Source organism: Thermobia domestica, chromosome 3, assembly GCF_964235325.1.
Source record: "Thermobia domestica chromosome 3, izTheDome1.hap1.1, whole genome shotgun sequence".
Classification (NCBI taxonomy): domain Eukaryota; kingdom Metazoa; phylum Arthropoda; class Insecta; order Zygentoma; family Lepismatidae; genus Thermobia; species Thermobia domestica.
Window position 1 is genome coordinate 141,311,694 of NC_137456.1, and position 21,887 is coordinate 141,333,580.

General features: G+C 35.2%; 1 protein-coding gene across 1 annotated transcript in view; it reads right to left on the bottom strand.

Moving 5' to 3' along the window:
• Window positions 1–436: 436 nt before the first annotated feature.
• The window catches only part of rdgC (retinal degeneration C), an 857,557-nt gene continuing 836,106 nt past the window's right edge, over window positions 437–21,887 (bottom strand). The window contains exons 13-14 of the mRNA XM_081751765.1: window positions 17,505–17,592; window positions 437–8,766 (exon numbers count right to left, since the gene is read on the bottom strand). Coding sequence (XP_081607891.1) covers window positions 8,564–8,766; window positions 17,505–17,592 — 291 coding nt within the window. The 3' untranslated portion in view covers window positions 437–8,563. The remainder of the gene's footprint in view (window positions 8,767–17,504; window positions 17,593–21,887) is intronic.

A 21,887-nucleotide genomic window follows, 5' to 3' on the forward strand; every position in this document is an offset into this window, starting at 1 on the left:
TGTCTTTTTTAAAATTTTGCGTCTTCTGGAGCGGCCCAAGCTACGGAATCTCCAACATAATTTACATTGAAAAATATTTTGCCAAAGAAATACGTTTTATTCCGTTCAACAAAGGTAAATTCAGTAAGATATACTCACGAGCGTAATAGTACGTCCAACACAGAATAGACTATAGTGACCGAAAGCGTAATATTACGCCGAACACAGGAAAGGGACTAATAGCACATGTCCACTTGTTAAAAGTGGTTCAACGCCTTAATAATCAGATAAGCTGCATTTTATCAAACATGTTTCCATAGTTTAATAATTATCTATATTACCTTCAAATACAGATTTTATTCATTTTCCTTACCGTTTAATCGTCTTGTAAATGATGTTATAAATATGTTCACTTAAGAATAATATAGCTTAAAATAATAACAAAAATTGAGAATATTTAGATAATATTTTATTTACATTAAAGATTTACGATACAAAGAGAAGTAAAATGTTTTAAAAACGTTTCACAAATAAAATTTAATGATAAAGGGACAAAAATATGTTTCAAATCATGCATGTTGAAAGTTGATTTTTTCATGGCACAAAATATAGATATATATATATAATATGTATATTTGACACACTTTAACCGTTTATATACATGTAACAGTTATTATATGTTCCGCCAACATTTATATTGTACATATATTCCGCATATTAACAATATACCGTATATTCACAAATATTCGTGTCAACATTTATAATTTTTTGAACGTCTTACTTCCGCTTTGAAAGCACATGAATAAAAGGAATGAAGAACTTGAAACTATTGTACATGTGCTCAAATGCATTTTTTAAAAGTTAGAACGTAATATTTATTTTATACATACATTATTTCGTACTTATTGATAAACGAAGACACGCTCTCTCTGTCACAAATATGCAATTAATACTCATACACATATTTATAGCCTATTTTATAGAGAGATTTACACTTTACAAGGCAACATATCTTCAATATGAAATTCTTGTCGTTTCAATTAGATTCATCATTGAAATAATGGGGATGTTTCCTTCATACATACAATGGATAGTAAATAAAGATCCAACAAGTGTGTATATAACATTATGATTTATATGTGATTCTAATCAAAATATAGGGTGTTCAGAGCACAAGAGAATCAAGTATAATCAGAAAGTTGTGAGAAAAAGACAAAGTTTTGTACAGTATGCTTAAGTAAATTGAAATTCTGGAATTCTGGCAAAGAAGGCATTCGCAGAAAGACAAAAAAATCAACTGAAAACATAGACAAAGAACTGAAGAAAAGGCAAATTAAATCGTATGTGTTAAATGTAGCATTAAATAGATGCCTCTGGTAAAAGAGGAAAAAACGAAAAACGGAAGCCCTCAAAATGTGGTGGTATAGATGGATAAATAACATATCAAATGAAATATTGTTAGAAAAGGTAGAAGAAAAATGGAGCATACGAAAATAAGAAGAGATAGGGTTATTGGAAACATTATGAAACATAGAGAACGACAGATGTTAATGTAAGCAAAAATATTCAATTAAATGCAAATATTTAATATTCAATTAAGTTTACATACTTGTTTTATTACAGGGGCTGCACTAACTTAGTGGCAGAGTGTTCACCTCTGGTGATACCCAGCTCGCGCCAAGTGAGTTTTGTGGTGGCCAAGCACTGTGTTCGTAGGTTTTCTTGGGGTTATCCTGTTTCCTCCCACTTTCTTCATTCCACCATTTCATTCATTTTTATCATTAATGTCTCCTTTAGCCTAGCCGGCATAACCGTGGAACGTAAAACTTAAAGATTTGATTCCTTACAACAATAATAACAATTGTATACACTTGTTTAGGAGAATTTATTTTCTATCCTTTGTACTATGGTTGAAGTTCAAACATTTGAAAAATTCGTTCAGTTTTTTTTTTCAGAACAAATATTATTTTTGTCAAATAAGTTTACAATTCTAACCCGTCTTAACAATTAAACACAAATATATTAACCAGTAAAGGTTGGTGTGTTTTTCAGTTCTCTCCATTACGTATTACGCTTTCACAACATAATATTAACGTGGTATTCATTATTTAAAAAAATCGCTTGAGTTAAACTGCGTTATATGTAAGACGTTTTCTGTATTGCGTTTAATAAATAATGTAATACCAAAATAAAAGTGTAATGCATTACAGTAAGAATTGATTTATTAGTTTCTTGATTAAATATAAAATTATGAAAAACAATTTCACTATTTCGATGAAAAATATATATTTTTAATAATAAGCTTAGCATTAGAAGTATTTTAATGTTGTTGCCAAAAGTTAAACAGATACTTTGTAAACAGCACCATTTCCTGAAGACATTTTCTATACTATCATATCACATTTTATGAACGTTTCGAACGTAGGAAGCAAATAAGGGGAATGTGAACCAAAACGGAACTATTGTTATAGAATTTACTTTAAATTGTTTAATTTTATTCTAATAATTCCTAATATTATTATTATTCGCGATAGATTGTTTATAAATCATTTAAGCAGAATTCATTTTTATTGAATGCAACATAACACGAACATGAATCACTTCCTATTTACATTTCACGGTAATATCAGTTTGAGACGACGTTCAGTCAGTTACACATTCATTTATCACTAGTTTTAAACTTAAAACGAGAATTTGAGTACTGTTCAAAGTTTTACAACAGTTGCTGTACACATTTTACATTGAGTTCCCGTCACATTTTAATAGAAAGATAATGTACGCACTTAACGTCCATTTCAGAAAATATTTTACATAGAAAGCTGTGATTAAGTAATAGGAAATATACAGTAGAATCAAAAATAGCAACATCTTTATGTATTTTCTCAGAATCGAAATTTGTGCCATAAAATAGATATCAAGCACTCATACTTTGAAGTCAGTGCAAAGAGAATGTATATTTCGCTTTCAAATTTTGTATTAAACCATACATTCTTTCCGCACTTTCGGTAGAAGTACCTCAGTAAAAGTTGTTTCTCATAAAATATACATGCATTAATTATATTTCCCGAAAATAGTTGCAAATTTATTTAGCATTGCATGAATAGTTTTAATAAATTTAGGTGCGCAGATTCAAAATAGACTTTATTATTTGTCAACAGGAGTCTAGAATTATTATTTATCAATAACTTACCTTAAATCTTTCTTTAAAATTTCATTCATCACCGTAACATTAACAATATTATAATTTTATTAAATTGCAAACAAATTATTTTGCTCATTAACATGCTTTGATAAATCGTTAAACTTGAGAATCCAGCATATTAAAAATTTATTTTATGTACAAAGATAATGTGTTTCACAGAAAAAAAAATCAACAATCTTTATTGTAGCATTTTTTTTTTCAGAAAATATCTTACAATCAAATCAAAAAGATCTCTTATTTAGCTCTAACAATAATCTTTTGTGATAAGCATATTCCCATAAACATAGTCCAGCATAATTATATTTATTTACAATGTTATCTTTTTCAAAAGGAATTGATAACTAATAATAGTCATATTCACGTTGTCGAATAAATATTCTTTACAAATGATTTCAATTCTTGTAAATTTAAGTCTTCTGTCAGCTTAAAACTTTACAACTTGTTAGATTTCCTACATAATTATTGTTACATTTCTTTACAGTAGCAGCTTTGTGGTAAATACTTTAGCCTTGTCCTTATGTTAATATACCAGTGAAATCCCATATTACTTATCTTGAAACTCCTTATACGTCTGATAGTAAAGTGGCATCGGTTTTCGATTCTCAATTTTTCCTAACCATTCTGTCCAGCAAAGTACATCTATTCATAACATTTCAAGCCATTTTAGTTCTAACATAAAGAATGTAAAGTAGTTGCACATTTAAATATTGTAAACAATTTAAAACTTAATGGAATGATTATAAACTGTTAAGTAGTTAGAACAAGTTAAACATAAGAAACTTTGAATTAACTAGAACAATGTTCAACTGAAACTTAAAGAAGAGATTATAGACTCTGAAATAGAATTATATTAAAGCTCTCATTAGCTAATTTTAGTAACCTCCTAGAGATATAATGGGTTATAATATTGTAATGTTATCGGAATAGTTGTACCCTTCTTGTTTATTGATAAAAAGAAGTTTTGATATCTAAACACGTTTTAGTCATAGCAAATGTTTATTAAATTTTTGAGATGAAACTAAAAATAACTTGGCAGTATCTTTTTTATACTAAAAAAGATTCTTTCGCTATATAAAAGAGTTTATAAAAATTTGTTAATAAAATTTTGACAATAAAGAGCTTTTTTAAAAATATTTTCTAACATTACTTTGAAGATCAATTATCAGTATGATTTAATATTTATGTTGATTGCTTGGTCCACTTAGGATCAATGAAAAATATAAAGAACTCAAACAATATTATTTTGTAGTAGATACAAAAATGAGCAAGATGCTAAAATATTCCTCAATAATATTAGCGATAGCTATGTTTATCAACCATGTCTCATTCATATTATTTAACGATTTATTTCTATATGACATTTAAATCAGAAGTATGTTGCCAAGAAGTTATTCAAGCAGTGTAATAAACAATCGATGAATGAAATGATCATTATGTTTTTTCCGTACAAAGTAAATTTTGCTTACAGAATTTGCATAATTTTGTAGTCACGAAAATTATTATTATTTTTTTGTTAAGTGCAAAAATACATACAAAGGTTTGTTGGAGATGGATTTGTCTATACATAAGACAAGTAAATATTGCAAGTTTGAGTTTTACTGGAGATATAATACAATGATTAAAATCAATAATATATTTTGACAGATGGTATAAAATGTTCTGAGTAAAAAGTTAATCAAACTGTCGTGTTTTTCAAAATCTTTTTATGGCCTCTACTATAGCCTACTAACCTTAGGTATGGCAACTTGGAGTTAAAACGTGTATTTTGCCAACAGGCTTCCCCAATCTATTGGAACTTGTGTCTAAGTCGTCAATTCTTACCTACAAAATCGTGTCAGATTTTCTACTAATTTCATGAGTGTACAATATTGTATTTCCTGTATAGTTTTTTTTCTTAAATTTTGCTAACTTTTCACCTTATAATGCTATTGTTATTATTACTACCTTTTAAAATATTATTATCTATCAATTACACTGTTTAACACGTCAAACAAAATGTTACGGAAATAAGACCAGCTAAGCTTTAGTAATTTGTGGTTATTGAATTCGAAAATGACTTTGAAATTTGAAGATTAGCTTTGGTTTTCGAGTTACAAAATGGCCTGAAATGACGGTTTTTGTACTTAATTGTGATTTTTTTAAAACATATACCGGTAATCAGTTATCAACATTCAAGAGCGCATCATATTTTTTAAACTTCTGTATCTTCCTCTTATCGGTTACGATCGCTGCACATGTGTTTATCACGTGATACATAGTATGACCCTCCGATAAGGATTTTCAGTTCATATAAATTGTACGAAAATTTTTATAATTGTGATATTGTGATTAGTGGTGTTGCGGTAAGTTTCCAAATCGTTCCATGATAGTACTTTGTGATAATTTCAGTTGTCATTCCTTTCTTATAGACAAGAAGAAAAATGTCTACACTTTCGTTTAATTTACACTATATTTGCAGTGAAGTAACATTTGCTTCGAGGAAGCAATCAATTATACCATTTATAAAAATGACTTTGTGTCTGTGTAATTTGGTTATTACAGAGATGATTAAGACAAAAAAAATCAACGTATAATGCACTGCGTTTTCGTTGAAACTCAACTCGCGGATTAGTAGATAAGACTGTTGTATGCCATCTGCAGTGCCCATGGTTTTACATCTTTGTGTGATTCCTTGTATTACAAAATGAATATCCATGTAGGGAAAAAAATCAAATCTTGTGTATTCTAATAACAAACGACACCCTACTTCTGAACTTGTAGAAAGTGTTTCTATGAACTCTGGCGAAAATATCAGTCTTTCCTCAAATAGCAAAGAATAAAACAGTTAGCCTCACTAAATACGGACTAGTTGCAAAACACAGACTTCTCGAATTAATGCAATAAAAGTTCAATTACCTGATCAGGCATTTAGAATTTCCTGAAATTAGACGAAAGTGATTACACAGGTGTAATTATGTACAGCGCTCCGTGAAAGATCAGCATTCCTCAGTAGTAATGAGAAATTTGAAGAGTTCTTTAAAACCGATGGTAATTTCAATACCCACTGCAAACATACTGAGGTCCTGGTGAATAAGTTGATCACAAGACACAATCTTAATCGGTATTAGGTAAGGTTCTAGTAAGTAATTTTATATTCTATTATTGTATTAAATTGTAACATACAATAACACTTCAAAATTCAGTTAAGTGAGCTTACCAGCAAAGCGTGCAAGATAAAAACTGTTAATATTTGCATCTTAGCATACAAACATTCCAGTTAATGGACTCTATTATTATCCAAAGTTTTAACAAGGCTCCTTAAATAATTATAATAAAGGGTCAAACATGATAATTTGTTCCTGCGGTTATTAACCTTTGCATATAATACCTAGACGTAAGAAACTTTTCCTCGGTTACCTGCATCGCATGAAATGTTTTATGGACATTTCTAAAAGATAATAGGAAATGGAGCCCTGAAAAAATGTGCATAGTATAGCATAAAGCACTCCACTCGCTTAGCTCAAAAGTGCCATTATCTCGAAAACAAGAGCTAATCAATTAATTTCAGCACTATTTTCGTGCTCAGCAACCTCAAAACCACAAAGAAATAGTCCTTTCACCGTAACATCTACTTTTGAAAAACTGTTGAAGAGTGTTATTGTTTATAATGATATTATTGATAATCCTTCGTTTCAAGATATCACGCAATCTATTCATAAATTCTAAATAAATCCAAACTAATTACCAATTTTAACAGGAAATTATTATTATCACTACTTCCAACAACGAATCAAGTAAAAACCGATAAATTTTGTTGTAAAAAGTGGCTAACTTAACAGAATTTACTGTATAAGCAATATCCAGCAGCAGTTATGCTAATTTCACAAAGTCAAACCATAGCACTTGTTATTGGTACTTCTTTCAAGTTCAAGTTCTGTAGTCAAGTTCACTAAAACTTTATCAACTATCATTCACAGACAAAAATCGAATTCCACATTTTGGGCGAAATTCGAATTCGTGTTTGGCCTAATTCTCATTCCTCCTAATGATCTTATCAAGGATAATCTGATAATGTTTCGAATCACCACGGGAATTTCAAGTCACAGCTCCAGTTCACTGTTATGTTCAATTCATAAATATCACATGATAACTCACGACATTTCTTAGGTACAAACAATATCGTAAAAATGTCCTTTTAGGGCAGTAGGTAAAGTAATTAGTACATGGGATTTGAATTTTTTTACAAGTTTTTATTATTAAAATTTAATTATATAAATGTAATATAAAATACTAGAGTTGTGGTCTATAGATCAATATATATATTTTTTAAAATTTGGTTGTTGGTAAATAGGATGTTTTAAGCCCAACACAATCAAGAGACAGGTTAGGGTGAAACTCCGGGGCTCGTTGCAGCCAAGAGGTGGGTACATTGTGCCTCTTAAGGCTTAATTACAGCCAACAGAGAGAGAGAGAGAGAGAGAGAGAAGATTTTTTAGGGTTTAGTTGCAGGTAAGAGGTGGGTATACGGTGCCTCTCAAAGATCAGTTGCAGTTGAGAGAAAAAAGGAGCTTTCAGGGCCAGGATATTGCTGCCAGGATATTGGGTTAAGGAAGCTTTTAAAGCCTAGATGTAGTTAGGAGAAAGCAGGTAAGGTAACTAGTCTCAGAGCAGACTGACGTTGATAGAGATTCTGCAACCTCTACTGCCCTCTTTGTGGGGAGTCAAGGCACTGTTGTTTCTCTTCTGTCTCGTGTCTTATCATTGATGCTGATATCTGTCGCCGCTAGGTTATAATAGTAGTAACAAAACACGTAGCTTTATTTATAAACATGAGGCATGTGTAACATATAACATGTTCAAAACTCCTACCATACCATTGGACATATAAAATAGTTAATAATTGTAACTGGTATGTGTCGTTTCTTGTCAACAAGTCCTTGATTATATATATATATATATATAAGTATTGGTAGAAACATTGTCAGGTCTACTATATAGGATATAAATATTTTCTCCTTGAGATCATTAGGCGGAATGTGAATTAGGCTAAATTCGAATTAGCATTTCGCGTATCATGACCGGTGTGATTTTTTGTAGACAACTGATAAAGTGTTAACCGAAGTGAGAATTAACTAATTCATAATTAAATCATTACTGACACGTTATCATCCTTAGTTTTAATTACTGAAATTAGATATATTTTTAGTTCAGAGATGAAACGAAGTAATTTGTTTTCACTACCTATTCACAACTCACAAACGCAACGAGTAAAGAATGAGAACTGAAAAAAGCGACATTTTTAAAAATATATATATAATGAACACTTTGGTAGAATAGAAATAGCATTATACAGTACATTTAAGCGTAATTTATATCTTTCTCGGGACATAAAAATATTGTACTTCAATTTTCTACATCTTCAACCTCCTCTTGTTCCATGTTTACCAAACGGAATGTTTCCAAGAATTCATTTAGGTCAATCAATCCATCTTTATTCATGTCCATACTCTTGGCGATGTCCACCATATGCTCCCGCGATATAGGCTCGTGGAGGTGTTGACTCAACAGATCACATGCTTCAGCCAATTCGTCCATCGATATATACCCTGCAACAGAATGGTAAACACAATTTAATCAACTAATTCCTGGTTATATTTTAGAAAATGATAGATTGAGTACAAATTGATGTATTAACTAGTTAATAACGGTAAGGTTAACAATTTCTCTAGACCAGTGGTTCTCAACCGGTGTACCACGAAATGCTGCGAAACTTCTGAGGCAATGAGAGAATAAAGGTGAAAACTAAATAACAATAATATAACTCAATATATATATTTTTAAAAAATAAAAGCAAACAAAATATATTTCAAGACCCTAAAAATAGTTACTTTCCAGGGATTTTAAGAAAGGACTTCAATGAGATCTTATAACTTTTTACACAATAGTTCAATTCGCTGCACGCGAGGCAGTTAATCGGTAGACAACGGTATTCAGTTAAGCCCATAGACAACGAAAAACTTGAGTCTTCTTTTCAAGCTAAGAACGGCCAAACATGTGATGCATTAGGAGAGTAATTCAGTTCTAGTAGAAGTGTTGGTGAATGAAATACGTGGTGCATCTTGAAGGGGTTCATTGCTTTATTTAAATTTGTAAAATCAACGTTGTATCATTCACTCATGATTTACTACATTTCTTTCGAATGCCTGGTATACGTGTCCGTAACTAGGAGTCTATAAGAGGAAACACTCAACTAACTAATACCCCTTTTCTTTCTCTTTTTAAAAGTTTGGCCTACCAAAATCCCTTTATTCCAAAAGTTCCTTACGAACACTGTCTATGTGATCGTAAGGGAGAAAAAGTTTCAAGAATTACTCGGTGAATTACCATCAATTTTGGCATGGCAGATCAAAAGTTAGGAAGTGTTGTTTAAACCTAAAGTGCTAGAAATAAACTATTTCCAGTTTTTATGTTGATAATGAAGAAGTGAAAAAACTCACACTCCAGAATAGCGTAGGCTAAACAAGCATTCAATAGGAAAAGAGGACTGCTAACATAAAGAAATTTATCGTTGGACGTTGGTCAACGATTTATTAAGACTCTGGTATGGAGCGTGGCGCTTTACAGATCAGAGACGTGGACATTGAGAAAAGCTGAAATATCCAAGCTGCAAGAATTTGAAATGTGGTGTTAGCGCAGAACGCTGCGCATATTATGGACCGAAAGGAAAAGAATGAAGACGTACTAAAGGAAGCTAATGAAGGACGACACATCATGAAGATAATAGGAAAAAGAAGAAACAGCGTGATTGGTCATCTTATTCGGCTCTGCGATTGGATCACCGTGCTGATAGAGAGAAAGGCAGAAGGAAAATGAGAAAAAGGAAGATCAAGAATAGAATATCTAGATGCAGTTACAAAGAAGAGATCCTATCAAAGTATAAAACAGTTCTCCCAAGGGAGAGAAAAGTTTTAAAATTTCTATGTTGCCCACCAACCTATGGTTAAGGTGAACAAGAAGAAGACGACGTTGATAAATCAGGAATGATAATAGATTAATGGGGAGTGGCTTCTTGCAATCGATTAAGCGTCCGGTTAATTCACTATTGAAACCGGAAGCGAAAGAAATTCATTATCAATTCCAGTTATAATGTTGTTCTGCATAGATCAAAAACAACAGGATATAGTGAGAAAAGTTTTTATGGAATCGATTTAACATTCTAAGAATAGGCGCCATCTTCTTTCTTAACCTTCTATTCAAACCAGAAGTGACAAAGATCAACCTCTTCCGGTTTCAACAAGCTGTTTTCTGCAATCAATTAAGCACCACACTATATTCAATCTCTACTATAATCTCTCTCTCTATTAACAAGTAAAGGATCCACATGGATGAATCGAGTTGCGGGATGAGACATAGTGCGACTGATAGAGGATGTGAAAATATGCGTATGTGAAAAGTTAGAGCGGCTGAGCGCAAGGGCGCCCATCAGGGGGGAGGCGCTCGCCCCCTCTTCCTAAGAGGAAATTGTCCTTGGGAATATCGAAAATCCAATAGAATTTTTACATTAGTTACAGCAAAATTTGAAATTATATTTGAAACGTCGTTTATACTTGCCCCCCCCCTTGGAAACCACAACATGGGCGCCCTTGACTGAGCGCCATAAGAAACGGAGGAGGAGGGGGTTAAAGTTAGTGGAAGAAGGGCTATGCTATGTTATACAAGTACATCAAACAAACTGTTGAATCGTAAAAATAGTGAAAGATAGACAATGCAAACAGTGGTAGTTTCACATATTGGTAAAAGAAGAATGGGTAGAGTAGATAACGAACCTCCGCCGCCATCTTGAAATCCGCCGTTTTGAAATATGTGATTTCTTTTTAATAGAAAGGTAATCATGTGATATATCAATTAGGACCAACATGTTCTCAAAAAGTCAATTATGAACTTTAGTGATCGTTATCTGTACTTATTTGGAAGATTTAGGATCATCTTTACAGTTATTTATGAAAATTTAGGAGACTGATGCTCGTGTGGTGTGATATTCGTAGCCCCCAACTCAGCACACGGCGTTTATCCCAGGAATTTGGAGTTAGTCGAACGTCCATTCGGAGGATACTTTTCACTAACAAGTGGCACCCATACAAATTCCAGCTTCACCAGCATTCAACAGAGGACGATCCAGACCGTTGGATGCAGTTTGCACAATGGGCAACAGCAACACTGGCAACCAATCTAGATTTTCTCTTGACCGTGCTGTGCTCTCACGAGGCGAATTTTTACGTCAACGTAGAAGTAAACAAACAAAACACCGCTACTGGAGTGACAATAACCCTCATTGAAGTGGCACATCAAGGATGGTTGATGGTCAACAGGTTATGGTATGGTGTGCTATTTTTTCCACAAGGGTAATTGGCCCATTCTTCATCTACGGCACTCTGAAAGAGAACCAATACATACGGCTGCTCGACGAGGATAATCTACCGTCAGTGTTGTCGGAGGACGGTTTCATATTCAACGTTCTTCCAGCAGGATGGTGCCCCTCTTCATTAGGGACTTGTTGTGCGCAGAGTATAGAGATCAACAGTTCCCGGGGAGGTGAAATGGGCGTCGGGGACCGATGGAGTGGCCACCACGCTCTCCGGATCTTGACTTCAATCTGAGAGGCCACCTTCAGTCCATAGTATATTCTGTCAAGATCAAGAATTTACCATATCTCCTGCAACGGATTGAGGATGCATATGCTTCTGTGCGTCCAAAGACATTGCTGGCTGTGCATGAGGAGTCGAAGAGAAGTGTAACACATACCATTGTTGAAGAAGGTGATCATTTCGGGCATGTGTTGTAATTGTATCCAAAGCGATAATTCATCAACTGTTAGTGATATGATAAAATGAATAGCAACATTGCAGTCTTGATCAAAACACAGTCTTAACACATGTGCCACATGACTACCTTTCCATTTCAAACAATATCACAAATTTTATAATGGCAGATTTCAAGATGGCAGCGGAGTTCGTGATCTACTCTGTCCATTCTTTTTTCGTTAATATGTGAAACTACCACAGTTTGTATTGTATATCTTTCACTACTTTTTCGATTCAACAGTTTATTTGATGTATAACATAGCATAGCCCTTCTCCCACCAACTTTGGCCCCCTCCGTTTCTTATGGCGCTCTGTGCTATAATTTTGCATATACACATACTTTCACATTCTCTATCAGTCGCTTTATGTCTCATCCTGCAACTCGATTCATCCACTTGGACCCTTTACTTGTAAGACCAGAAGTGAACTACAACTTATGGTTTTATTATTAATTGAGGAAATATCACGCCATGCAAAACAAACTTTTTCACGTGGTGTACATGAGACACTACTACTTGTTTAAATGTCGATATGAAAGACACAAGGAGAACGTGCAATGCCACTGAGTTTATTCCTATATGGAAAATATTTTTATGTCTAAAAATCGATTACGAAACGTCAGGAAAAAAATAAGACCGTAAATCTAATGGACCAGTTTTAGGCTCGGTTCAGACGTGCAGAAAAGTCTGTTGCGGGCCCGCAACAGACTCGCAGCAGACTCGTGCGGGCGTCAAAGATCAACCAGTTCAGACGTGCAGAAAAGTCTGCTGCGGGCCCGCAGCAGACTCGTGCGGGCGTCTCAGCCCAACCACTTCACATAGACATAGAAAACAGCTCATTTTATTTTCAGCTGCAGTTGAATAAAGATAGAAACTAAAAGAAGAAAACGTGCTGTTTTTGTATACTTAGCCAGTAAAATCCTAAGGAAGAAACAGACGATACTGGGTTCATCCGTATGTAAGCTCACGACTGCTTAAAGGTTAATTTTCTTCCATGTTTATTGATTTGCGCAATGACGAAGAAAAGACCTTTAACTATTTTCGCATGAGCATCACTTCATTTGATGAACTCTTATCGAAAATAAGTGATAAAATTAAAGCAGAAAATACTTTCATGAGACTTGCGATACCACCAATTGAAATGTTGGCTGTTACTTTAATAAGTTGATTTTGAGTTTAACGTCCCGTTCAGCAGCGAGGCTATATGAGACGTGGACCTACTGATTAATGTGGAATTCGGACCACATGAGCTCCGACGAGAATCGAACCCGCGCCTCCCACGCCAAAGGCGAATAGCTAACCGCTTAGCCACGGAGGAGCTCTGGCTGTTACATTAAGGTAAGTTAATTATGTGAACTAATTATCGTTTGTAAAAGCACAGAAAGTTAAACATTCGGAGACCTATTCATAGACATTTTCAGACGTTATTAGCGGCCACTGGCGTAGTTTAACAATTGCGTAACTAATTTCGATTTTTTGACATAGTTGGTGGCTTTAAATTAAAAATAAGACATTTATTTGAGACTTCCCGAATATCCCGCTCAAGAGGGGGCGTTTCAATAATAGTAAAATTTCCCTTTATTTATTCACAAATTAGCGAATGTGAGGATTTGTTTCAGTTAGAGATGTAAAATTCGGCATATAAACTCATATTAAAAATAATGGAGCACAGGTTTCAGCGTCTTTGAAAATTTTCTCTTGAAGGAAAGATGAGGAATTTCTATAGTAGTGGGATCCGGTGGCTCAGTGATAGTGTGTTCACCTCTGGTTCGATCCCAGCTTGCGTCAAGTGGGCTTTGTAGTGCGAGAAGCACCGTGTGCGTGAGTTTTCTCTGGGTTCTCCCGTTTCCTCCCACTTTATTCATTCCACCATTTCATTCATTTATCATCATCATCATTATTTCCTTTAGCCTACCCGGTATAATCGTGCGACGTAAAACTCAAGGATTTAATTTCATTCCTATAGTAGTGACATTTCCCGTTATATATTGAGAAAGTATAGGACTCGCTTAGATTGGAGATGTGAAATTCTTAATGTAAACTCTTTAAAAAAATAATGGATTTAGTGTTTCCGAATAATCCATTTCTAAGGTGAGGAAAAGGAAACATTTTTATAATTGTGACATTTAACGATAGAAGGTTTTGAGGAAATCCCCAATACGTGTAGCGCACCAAAAGCAGGCAACGCAGCAAACGGAAGCAAAAACAGACGGGCTGATTATTTTGTAAGCGACATAGGTAGAGTTGCATGGCAAGATAACTTTGTTTAAGTTGTTCTTTATGTAAGAAAACATTCAGTTGTTATTTCTAGAATAGCAACGACGTGCACAATATTATCAATTGCACGAGAAACAAAAATATTTATATTACATCTCGACCATGCTTTTTTATTTTTTAACCACATGAGTACCCTGATGTTCAACAATTTTCGTGTTAACTCTATTAAAAAAAAAGAAAAGAAAAATAGTACATTAACAAATAAAGACAACAATTGTCAGCCGAAAAACGATGTTTTTTCTTTCTTTTCTGTTCTGCTATTATGTTGATGGTTATTTTGGACTTCAGCGTCCCTTTTGAGCACAGAAGCTATATAATACGTGACCTCGACCCAAGAGCGCCCATGTTGTGGTTTTCAAGGGGGGCAAATATAAGCGACTTTTCAAATATAGTTTCATTTTTTGCTGCAACTAATGTAAAAATTTTATTGGGTTTTCGATATTCCCAAGTACAATTTCCTCTTTGGGGGGGGGGCGAACGCCCCGCCTTGCTTCCCCTGATGGGCGCCCTTGCCTCGACCTAAAGTATAATGCAACGTACGTTATAAGCAGTCGGTTCATTCCGTAGTGAACGACAAGAAATCTCATCAAAGAAACTGCATTAACAACAAAGGCTTTTCCTCCAAGCGCATTTGTTGTCTATTGTTATCACAAAAAAGTATTCATACCCTCTCTGCTGGAAAGGGACGCTAAACGAAAATCAAATGTAAACACTACATGAATATTAGATTTTTACATTGAAAAGTAATAATAATACATACAAATCCTGTTTTTTTTTCTTCTGTTTTTTCATTAAATTTCTCACATAAGGTTTCACACACCTTATTCCATGCATCCCGTTTTTTTATTTATTTATTTATTTATTTATTTATTTATTTATTTCTATCTCTATACATTTCGCACTTTAAATTCCATATCTCGTGATATTTTTGTATTTCATTAATGAATAGTTCTTCATTCAGTTCTTCGCTTTCCATTTCTGCGGGCGCGGGAAAGTCTGCACGTGTGGCTTGCCTCATTGCCAGCAATGGTTTTCCGACCCGCAACACCTGTGCGGACTCGCTGCGAGCCAGCAGTCCCCGCAACTCAATTTTTGCCCGCTGCGGGCCCGCAGCAGAGTCGTGCGGGAAAGTCTGCACGTGTGGCATGAATGATATAAACCAATGTATTTCCGGCTCGCGCGGGTCCGCAACAGACTTCTCTGCACGTCTGAACCGAGACTTACGCTTTACTGTTAAATCTGTGATAGCAGTATGTTCAGAAGGCAAGCAGTGGTAGTGTAAACCACCATTTGATAATAGCATATCATAAAGTCAGATTTGTTCTCAATTAGTTTCATTTTTGTTGAAAATCTGAAAGTTTATCAGAAGATCTCTAAACTTACATTTGCATGGATCTTACGTCTTTCTAGATAATGTTTAGGATATATACAGAATTATACACTGTTTCCTAAACTTAAGCGCAATGCCAGAAGTTGCATGTAAGACAGGTTGCATGTAAGAAGTTGCATGTTTTGCAAATGTGACCTGTTTCGTGTTGTATATTGGTATGGTGGTATTGTGGCTCCCTTTGGTGCGATTTATTTACGTTATTTGTACGTCATGTCCTCGAACAATCATTAAGCTTAAGTTTTGGACACCAGTGTACTTTTAACTTTCTACTAATATACAGTACTTAATAACTAGGGCTCGGAAGTTGAAGACCTAAAAATTGCCTAAAAAGGATCTATAAAAAGACCTAAAAATATCTTTAAAAAAAAGAAGACATAAAAACTGGTAAAAAGGAAGTAAAAATAAGAAACAATTTAATCAGAAATACATATTTAATGAATATAGACTCTAATGCTCAAGAAATACAAGCTTCTGATAGGTTAACGGTCTGTCCTTCCACAAACTGAAGTACAAACTAAAATAAGAAAACTTCCCCACCCTCACGCCCCTTGCTGGAGGACATTGTTACGCCTCCTTATCTGACTTGTGATTGTTGCAGATCTGGTCTTATCTGTCTTATCTTTTGAATTTTCTTTACTAAAAAAAAAAAAAAAAAAAAGATGTTTAAGAGGTGGCGGTGAATCGAGTTAATGGCCAGTAAAATGGTCGAAAGATAAAGTACAAAAAGGACGTTAAGACCTATGAAAAGCTTTTAAAAAAGACCAATAACAAACAAACAAACAAACAAAACCCGCCGAAACAGGCAAAAAAGGACAAATAAAATCCACCATTTTCTGGCCTACAATGACCCAAAATAAACATATATTATGTTAAGCCTTGTCTTCGGGTACTCGTAAAAAAGAGGATTTTTCCTCAACTTCCGGACCCAATTAATAACATTTAACGACTCTACAGTTTCTGAGACAAAAGAAAAATTATAACTTGCTATCCACTAGTTATTCAAAATTAATATTACATGAATTAGACTAACATTGCAGTTATCTTGATAAGATGTGTTTCTATTGCAATTCGTTAACACTGTGCCTTTTCTCATCAATTTAATTACATCTCATTCTATTATGATATCCTTTCAAGATTTTGCTTCTGTTCATTAATTTAACAAAAATGGATAAAAATAAACTAGGAATGCAATGGATATACTCGATTGCAATGAAATGAGCTGAGCGAGCTTAAGCAACGTAATCAGTTTATTGTGACTTTTTAAAACAATCAGTATTTTTCATAACAATCGCACAATTCTTCGTCTTGACCTTTTGTTCCGGCTAAAAAAAGTTTAAAAAATCGTTAATTTGTTTTTAAATTGTGATTAAAATTGTAAATTTTTACGCTAAAAAAATAAAAGGGCTTCGCCGGAATTTTTGAAAATCACGCGCAGATTTTAATTGTTGACAAAAAAATCACGTGAAAACTTTTTCCCCATGTTAAGTCTATGGAAGCGTTTTTCGGTGATTATTCCTCGATGGTACATCGGATTTTTTATTTCGACCTATGTTGTCACTCAGCACGACATACTCTATCAGCGTGCTAAGTTTGGTTGAGATCGGCCAAACGGTCTAGGAGGAAGCGTTTTTCGGTCATTATTCCTCGATGGTTCATCGGATTTTTGATTTCGACCTATGTTGTCACTCAGCACGACATACTCTATCAGCGTGCTAAGTTTGGTTGAGATCGGCCAAACGGTCTAGGAGGAGTTCGCGGACAACCAAACGGCTAACCCGAGTATAAGAGCTTCGCTCGCTCAGCTCAATAATATTTACCTGAGTTGTCCTTGTCTATAATTTTGAAGATAGCCTCTAAATTTGATCTATGGCGATACAGCGTTTGAACAACAGTTGCTGTCCCAAACTGAAATAAACAAGAAAAATATCTTAATTAGAACAAGAATAACGTTAGAAATATAACTTCCCTGTAAAATATTTTATTTAAACTTTCATTATGGTTACTCACACTATTAGTCTTTAATGTCAGGAATAAACTGTATTTGATTTATCAATACAGTGAAACCTCTGAATAAGGAACACCGATGGGGGCATAGGACCCGTTACAGAGAGAATACACATACCTAGATTACTCACAGTTCATGCGGTAGTCATATGTAGCATACAGTATGCACATTAGTTAGGAAGGTAAATATATGCTAATACTCAAATATTGTACTCACAAGTGTTAGATAATACTGGAAGAATGAAAGAGACCGCAAACATAAAGAAACAAAAGTATCACTGGGGGATGTGTGTCACTTATTTTATTGAAACAAAACATAAGCCATACTAAAAATGTAGACAGAACTGATCAGTCACGACGGTTTACAATTCTTTGCCTGAGAACTCGAGGTATATTCTTATCGGAATTTCGGTTTACACTATTCTGATATAGCATTCCTTTCAGAAACACTGGTTTATACTAGTGGTGGGCACGAAAACAGGTTTTTCGGGTTTTAGAAAAAACGAAACCGTTTTTTGAAAATTTTCGAATACCGGTTTCAGTTTTCTCCACAAAACTGGTTCGACTTTTCACCGGATTCGGTTTCGGTTTTCTTCAAAACCGGTTCCGGTTTTTTCCAAAATTTGTTCTATTTCTGACCAGAATAATGTTTCGTTGTTCTCCGGAAACCGAATCGTTTCCACAGAAATAGTTTTATGTGTTTTCCAAAAGTTTCACCGAAACCAGTTTTTAGGGTTTCGATTTTTTAGAAACCGGTTTCCGGTTTTTATAAAACCGGTTTTGTCCATCCCTAGTTTATACGAAAACATCCAAAAGAGCTTCATGGATACCGGTATATCTAAAGTATAAAGGTAGCCAAGAAAGTTCTGTTGCTTTTCGTGGAGGTCTATGTTCAATTGGCTCTCACACCATGAGCTTAATGCGAATGGAGATAAGGCGAAGGGCAGTTGTTGGTGTAGGTATATCCAACATACTACCAGGTTGTGGCACTTCAGTTACACCGTGAACTTGTATAAGGATAGAGTGAACATGGGACTTCCACAGAGCGTCATAAGAAAGTGTATGCTGTACGAGTTCAAACTGGGGTCAAACGCCGCTGGATCGGGGCGGAAGATATCCCAGGCCTTTGGTGAAAGTGTCGTGAATACATGGACAGTGCAACGGTGGTTTAACAAGTTCAAGGACGGGGACAAAACACTTGAACATGCACCACGTGCCGGAAGACCAAAACATGTACATAATGAAGATCTTCTGGCAGCAATTGAGGCGAACAGTGGCCAGATATGTGAGGAACTGGGACTACAATTCAGTGTGAGTGGAGAAACCATTCGGCAGCATCTCCATCAACTTCGAAAGCACTACAAATTCGGTCGATGAGTCCCACATGATTTGGCTCCAGGCCAGAAGGCAACCGCGAACAGACACCTATATTTTTTTACTGTCTCGTCCGAGGAAGGAACCATTTCTGGACAGTGTTAGGGCTTGTAGAGCAGTTAGATAATTTTATGGGACAAAGTGTTAGTTTTTAAAAGAGGCAATTGAAGAGCGTAATTGTGTTTATGTAGAATTATCGATTGTGATGAAAGTTATGTCATGTTGATGAATTGAGTATAAAGTGGCTGTAATATTGGTAATAGCTTTTGTAGAAGTGTATGTAGATGGAAACAACAGTGATTATTAAAGTTTGCATAATTGTAAAGAAGCCTAGGTTCTTTAAATAAAAGGGACAGGCCTAGTATAAGTGGTTAACTGACCAGACAACAAGAATTAGTAGTGAAGAGGTTTTTTTTTTAAATGTCCCTAACAGACAGGGTGTTTACATGTGATTAGAAGTGCGTCCTGTATGAAGCTCCACGGCGCCGTCATCATTGGTTAGCATCATATGAATGGGTTCCAACACAGCCGAAACCAGCACTGGACTAGAAGAAGGCCCTCCTGTGTATTTTGTGAACTGTTCGCGGCTTCGTGCATCGTGATCTGCTACCAGCTGGTCAGAGCATCAATGAAACTGTGTACTGTCAGCAGTTGAGCCGTGTTCAAGAAAAACTCAAAACTCTGGAGCCAGCATTTTTGAATCGCAAAGGGTCCTCTTGTTACAGGACAATGTTCAGCCTCACGTGGCTAGGATGACCCGGGACACCATTCTACGCCTTGGATGGGAAACACTATTGTATCCGCCATACTTCCTGGAGGACGCCAGGTATCCATACCTTAGAGGACGCCAGTTCAAATCCCTAGTAGAGGTGCAAAATGCACTTTATATCTTCTTCGCTTCACGGCCCCCAAGTTCTACCGCGATGTAATCCATGGCCTTCCATAACGTTGGCAGAAGGTCTTCGATGCTGATGGGTACTATTTTTGATCTTCCAGATATGTCTAAGGTGACTATCGATGTTCGAAGGTGGTGGGTGAAAAAGCGACAAAACTTCTTGGTTACCTTTATATAAATATCATATACATATGCAAAGTGTGTAATTAATGACAGTATTGGTTGATTGGGGTAATGACCCTTTTAAGCTCCGAATTACTACTCGGCTTTGTACCCGAGGCAAGTGCCTTTAACGAGAATCGAACCTAAGAACATATGCACAGAAATTATATGCATGAAAACCACTCGGCTAAGAATAGGTATGTAATAAAAAGGGGCGCTTTAAGAAAAAGGGTAAAGCTGGCTGTATTGAAGCGAGATCCAATAATGTAGTTTTTATAAGTCATAAAAGAAGTAGACTGTTTAAATTTAAAATTTGTGAATACGCTCATCCGTGGGTTTAACTCATAAAAGTGGGTAATAGTGTAGGATGACCAGAACAGGATCCTGAAATACCTAGGTATCGGGTAATAATGGTTCCAAGTATCCGATTTTCAGTCCTGGAAAACGGAGGGATCCGGAAATGGGAAACCCAAATCCGAAATTTTCTGACCATCCCTATAATAGCAGTTCGATGTTACCAATTGCCTATAAGTTCTGACACTAAATCTGCAGAAAGTAATATCCAGAATTACATTATCCACATTACACTTACATCCACATTACTTTTAAATAAACACACTATCCAACCTTACAGTGTAAATGTACGTAATAATACCAGTAAATACAGCAGTTTTAATTTAAAGTATGGACTTTCAAACTAAATCGCCTGCTCCATAATCGCTAAATGGAGATCCGTAAAACTGAGGGATGAGCGTACTACTATAATTTCGGCTGGGTATAGATATACTGTATGTAGGTGATTTTCTTCTATTATTTTTCAGTAAATTGATTAGATCCTTGTTTAATAATAATTAACCGAGTGAAGTTAAGCACACACCAGTACGTAGATGTTTAACCGATGCAACATTGTGCAAATATTGGAAGAAGAACAGAGCAAACAGTTTGCAATTCTCCGCAGCAGCACGTTAAGCTGAAAGAAACATTTGATCATTTATTAATGGTTGATGAAAAGAATTTTAGTAGGTTTGACTTTGTGCAGTAATGTGTTTTAGTTTGAAGTACACTATGGTATTTTCATGTTTGTTTTTTTAAGGTTTAGTTAATGTTCTTCCTCTTTCAATAATTTAATCTGAATCTCTGTTTATCCAGAGATAAAAGTGAGGGGGAAAGCGGAGGAACGCCGTCCGCCCACTCCCAGAAAATATCTGTGGCATCCCCCCTCTTTTCAAAAAAAAAAAAAAAAATACAATAGGCAAAGATAGGCACGGGAGACGGCGTGATGTCACGCATCCCCCTACCTTTCCAGATCCACTAGTAACCCTGGGTTTATCATAATTGGAAACTGCTCCATCTACATAATTTCGATCAAGGATTTTCATTTATCTTATCTCACTTCACTGCGGGCCGCGGTGGCTCAGTGGTAGAAGGTTCACCTCTGGTGCTTGGGGTCCCGGGTTCGATCCAAGCCCCCGCCAAGTGAACTTTGTGGTGGACAAACACCGTGTGCGTGGGTCTTCTTGGGGTTCTCCCGTTTCGTCCCACTTTCTTCATTCCACCATTTCATTCATCACTCCTCATCACCGTCTCCTTTAGCCTAACCGCCATAAACGTAAGACGTAAAACTCAAAGATTTCATTTCATTTTTCATTTCACTGCGGCAGGGATTTCATAGATACGCCTTTCCCTAAAGCTCTCGAAAGATTATAGTTCAAAATTAGTTATAATGCTTTTATATTTTATGTGTTCGTTTTATACAGATAAGATT